The sequence below is a fragment of the Empidonax traillii genome, unplaced genomic scaffold (genome assembly GCF_003031625.1).
Source record: "Empidonax traillii isolate 1590-97213 ecotype Southwest subspecies unplaced genomic scaffold, ASM303162v1 scaffold355:size2308892, whole genome shotgun sequence".
NCBI classification, from domain to species: Eukaryota; Metazoa; Chordata; class Aves; order Passeriformes; family Tyrannidae; genus Empidonax; species Empidonax traillii.
In genome coordinates, this window is record NW_020955548.1 from 472606 (window position 1) to 477055 (window position 4450).

A 4450-nucleotide genomic window follows, 5' to 3' on the forward strand; every position below is an offset into this window, starting at 1 on the left:
GCCGGGTGGGGGGCGGGGCAGGCCGAGGGCGCCGCCTACGGGGCCGTGGGACCGCTGCAGCCGCGGCCCGCGCGCGTGCGCGGCCCCGTCACAGCCGCGTTCCTGTCACAGCCGTGTCCCCATCACAGCCGTGTCCCCGTCACGGCGGCACCCCTTGGCACCCCCGGGGAGCTGCCTGTCCCTTCCGCTCCGTGTCAGCGTGGGCCGGGATTGACATGTCCAGCCGGGGCCCCGCGGGTGGGTTGTGTCCCTCTGGCCTGCCCTTCTCAGTGCGCTCTCAATCCCTAACAAAATGCATTGCATGCGGAACAGGAAACTTGCTAGACATTCATCTCTTAACTGAAAGCAAGGTTTGGATAAAAAAAAAAAAAAAAAAAAAAAAGAATTTTAACTGAAAAACACCTGGGAGTTCGAAGGCCATTCGGCAGGTTACCAAAGACTTTCTGGAAACAGCAGAGGAAGCCACACTTGCATGACTGCAGTCACACGCATCCGAGGAAAGGCTCAAAATACCAATTTCTCCTTGCGCTAAGCAGCTCATGATCAGCCTCAGCTGGAGAGCAAATTCCTACCCGCCAATCGGCTTACTTCTCAAGTAATGAATATTGGTAATTGTTTGCCCCTTAACTTTCCAAAATAGAGAAATCTTTTGAAGTTATAACCACAGTTAAGAAGTTTTGGTATAAAAAAACCCACTGTGGAGTTGAAATGGGGAGGGGAAACTCAGGATAACGTTTTTCTAATAGAAAATATTAATCTAAACCACACAGAAATGTAAATATGAGCTGTCAGAAATGTTTTTGTAGTATCATAATCTGCTTAATCTCCACATGTTATGACTTTAGGAATCCTTGGTCCTTAAATGTTCATTTAGATACCTTTTTATATTTTCCTACACTTCTAAGATAGATGATCAGTCTCCTTAATCTCTTTCCTTCTGAGTTTTCTCCATCTTCCTTGTTTGTTCTTTTTAGTCCCTCATAATTTTGCCAGTTTAGTTTTGAGCCAAGGTGACCAGAAATACACAATATAACCTGAATAAGACTATTTCTCAGCTTTATATAACTGTACTTTAATATTTTCTGTATTGTTGTCATTATTTTATGTCTTATTTATCCTATTGGCTTGACTTCTGTGACCAACTCATATGACAAATCATAGTCATAAGAAACTGTATGAATCATATAAACTCCTTTATAATGTTTATGCTTCAAAGTCTCCTGCATTTATCTGATTTTATTTTACTTTATTTTTCTGGTATCATGGTTTCCCATTCATTTACCTTCTAGACTTTGTGAGGTTTGCTGTCAGACTGACCTACTTCTCTGTCCTCTAGTATTTGTTGGTTTTCTACTTGTTCCTTTTTTCAATTCACAAATAAACGATTCAGCAGAGTTCAAAACTTAGAGACTAGTAGAGCAGAAAGAGGTGTTTCAGAAACTCTCATGGACCGCAGGCTTAACTTGCATCTAACTTTTGAAATAGTACCACAGTTGACGCCTATGAAACAGTATCTAAACAGAATATCAAGGCGATCTCTCATTACACATTTGCTCTTAACAGATATTTAGGTCAGCATTATGTCTATATTTTATTCCTTACCTAGGATTATTTTTTCTCCTTAGTAGTCTTTCTTTTGTATTAAAAGTCTCTTGGACTATTTTTAAACTTTATCATCAGGTGCTATGCATTTCTTTTGACAAGGTAGTTTGAGTGGCAGAAGCAGCAATGGCATGCAAGTTTACAGTGAGGACTGAGGTTTCTGCTGAGCTCTGTTATGCCACTTGGCTAAATCCTTGAAAGTCTAAGTTATGCCTGCTAGCTCTTATATATTCATAGCTTCTTAGGTATTTCTGTAAGAGGTGATTAAGACATCATTACCTTTGCAAAAGACTGGTGCTAGACAGACACTTTCAGATCATGCTTTTCTAGGAGTTACATTTTTTTGATTACTTTTTCCCCTACAAATAATAGATTTAGTCTTATAATTTCTCATGTTACCATAGAAGATTAAAAAACGCATTAAAAACTCAACCAAAAATCCTAACAGATACTTTCTGCTTTAAACCTTCTGGCATGCTTTAAAACAGAGATTAGATGCTTCAATATTTCAGTTAAGCTGTTCTTAAACTCTTCCTAAACTTGGAAATCATCCAAAATGAAGTAGAATTTTAGAAAGTGGGGTAGTAGCCTATTAAACCAATTTAATTTCCTTGTAAAATGCTGGTAGTTCTTCTTTCAATTATATTTTTAGATTTTTTGGTTGGTTAGGTGGGGGATTTTTTGGTTTTTAGTTCAGTGATTATGTATCTCTTGAGACTCAGTATCTTTTGAATTAACTAATTTTAATGAAATGTTACCATGTAAATCTTAGAATGTCAGAGTCTCTGACACCTATCAGATATTCCATATGCAGTTTTAATGGTACTGTGGCAATCACTGCCTAGTGGTGTGGCACTATTGCTTCAGTGGCTGCCAGATGGTGTGCAGCACTTACAAAGATGTTAGGTACTCTAGAACTTACTGCACCAACAGAGCATCAACTTTTTGTTTTGTTTTGTTTTGTTTTTTCCTAAATGTTGAACATTTAGAGAAAATGGCTGTTTGGCCATTTTTATACAGGGCAATGATGACTAAGCTGTAAGATTTGAATTCTGATGCCTCTGAACTCCCACAGCACCGTGTATTCAGTTTGCCCTGAATTCAAAAATTGATAGCATAGACCCAGTGATAGGGTTTTTTTGTCTTTCATGGCAAGTTTTGTAACTGCACAGATTCATCAAGTGTTGTTCTCCTCAAAACCAGCAGCTTTATTAAATCTGTATGTTCTTACAGCTACCATGCTCTTCCCTGCTCCCTTACCTTCTCCTTCCTTATGGGCAGATACAACTCTGCAGCCTTGTTACCCAGGCTGTGCAAATGGGTAGGTATCAGTCAGTCATTACTTTTCTGGTTGGCCAGTCTATGTGCTCAACACAGATCCATCAAATGTCTTGTTACATCAACATAATCCCCTGTCACTGAATATGGCCTAATGTTTGTAAGACTGCTCAGGCCTTTTCTGAACTCCCTTGACAGTGCTGAATTTGAAATGAGGGATCTTAGTCTTTCTGGTAAACTTTGTTTTTGCTGGCAGTCAGCCAGTGTTGGTGTGTGCAGTGGAGCCAGCACAGAGCCTCTGTGCTGCTGCCCAGGAGTGATCTGTGAATGCACGGTATTACCCCAAATCAGGTCCCATGTTACCCATCCCATTTGAAATCCCAGTTAGCAGACAGCTGTGCCACTCCTTTTCTCTCATTTGTTAAATAAACAACTCTTCTACCCCCAAAACACACACACCAAAAATTGGCCACCATGCTAAGGGTAGAAGGCATGGAAATTTTTGGGTTTAGATCACAAGATAAAAAACCAAACCCACAAAGAAACAAACCAAAAAAACAAGAAAAAAGAAAAAAGAAGAAGATTGTCCTTTGAGTTGAGTAAATCACTTGCAGTAATAAAACCCCAACTCAGTGAAGCAGATAGCCCGAACCCTGACCCTCACAGCTGGAACTGGAGGTGCCAAGGCAGTGGCAGTGTCCAGGAAGGTGCCCCTGTGTTATCCAAAATAGGTTCTTTCTCCCAGTGAGCAAAAGGTCAAATCCTCGCAGAGTCGAGGTATTTGATTTACAGTTCTGTGCAGAAAGGGGTGCCGGCTGATAAATCCACAAAGCCAGCACAATGGCTTCCAAAACTTTTCATTGTGTATACATTTTTGCAAATAAAGACATTAATATTCATTGTTCTCTTACTAAAGAGTATTCTATCTTCTACTGGTTAATGATTCTGTTCCTTCTCAAGCTAATTAGTCTGCAGGCTCAGTCTTTCTCTTATGGTTCCGTAGGCGATCTTCCCCTGCTAGAATTAACTTTAACCCAGTTGGAGTTGATTTCAGCACAGTTGCTTTGTCTTTATTAGTTTTTTTCTTGTCTTCAGGTTCTGCCAAATGTCCGTCCTTGTGGTCCGTAAATTCTGCATTCTTTGTATCCACAATCAGTGGTACATCCTTCTCCCCAGACTTTGTTAACCTCCCGTCTGAGATGGCTGAAACATGTCAAGCCCTAAACCCTTAACAAGGCAATTCCATCGACAAGTACTTTGCCTTTCTAACACCTGGACGTCGCTTAGAGCTTACTTATTAGCTGCTAACTGTTTCACGGACTGAATCTCCTTTCTTGTGGGTTACGCTTGAAAGCGTACAAAGATCAAACACCAGAGGACATGCTTTCTTAAGAAAATTTTTACGTATTCCACATTTTGCAGCTCTCGGGGCGGGGACGGTCTCGGCGGCTCCGCCCGGTGCCGCCCCCGCGGGGCAGGCGCACGGCCTGGCCGGACAAGATGGCGGTGGCGGTGCTGGGACGGCGCGCAGTGCGGGGCATCGGTTTCTGCGGCGCCGGGAGGGTAAGGC

The 4450-nt window shown here is 41.7% G+C and overlaps 1 protein-coding gene across 1 annotated transcript in view; it reads left to right on the forward strand.

Moving 5' to 3' along the window:
* Positions 1-4380: 4380 nt before the first annotated feature.
* DECR1 (2,4-dienoyl-CoA reductase 1) overlaps positions 4381-4450 on the forward strand; it is a 15314-nt gene continuing 15244 nt past the window's right edge. Inside the window, exon 1 of the mRNA XM_027892494.1 lies at positions 4381-4443. Coding sequence (XP_027748295.1) covers positions 4381-4443 — 63 coding nt within the window. The remainder of the gene's footprint in view (positions 4444-4450) is intronic.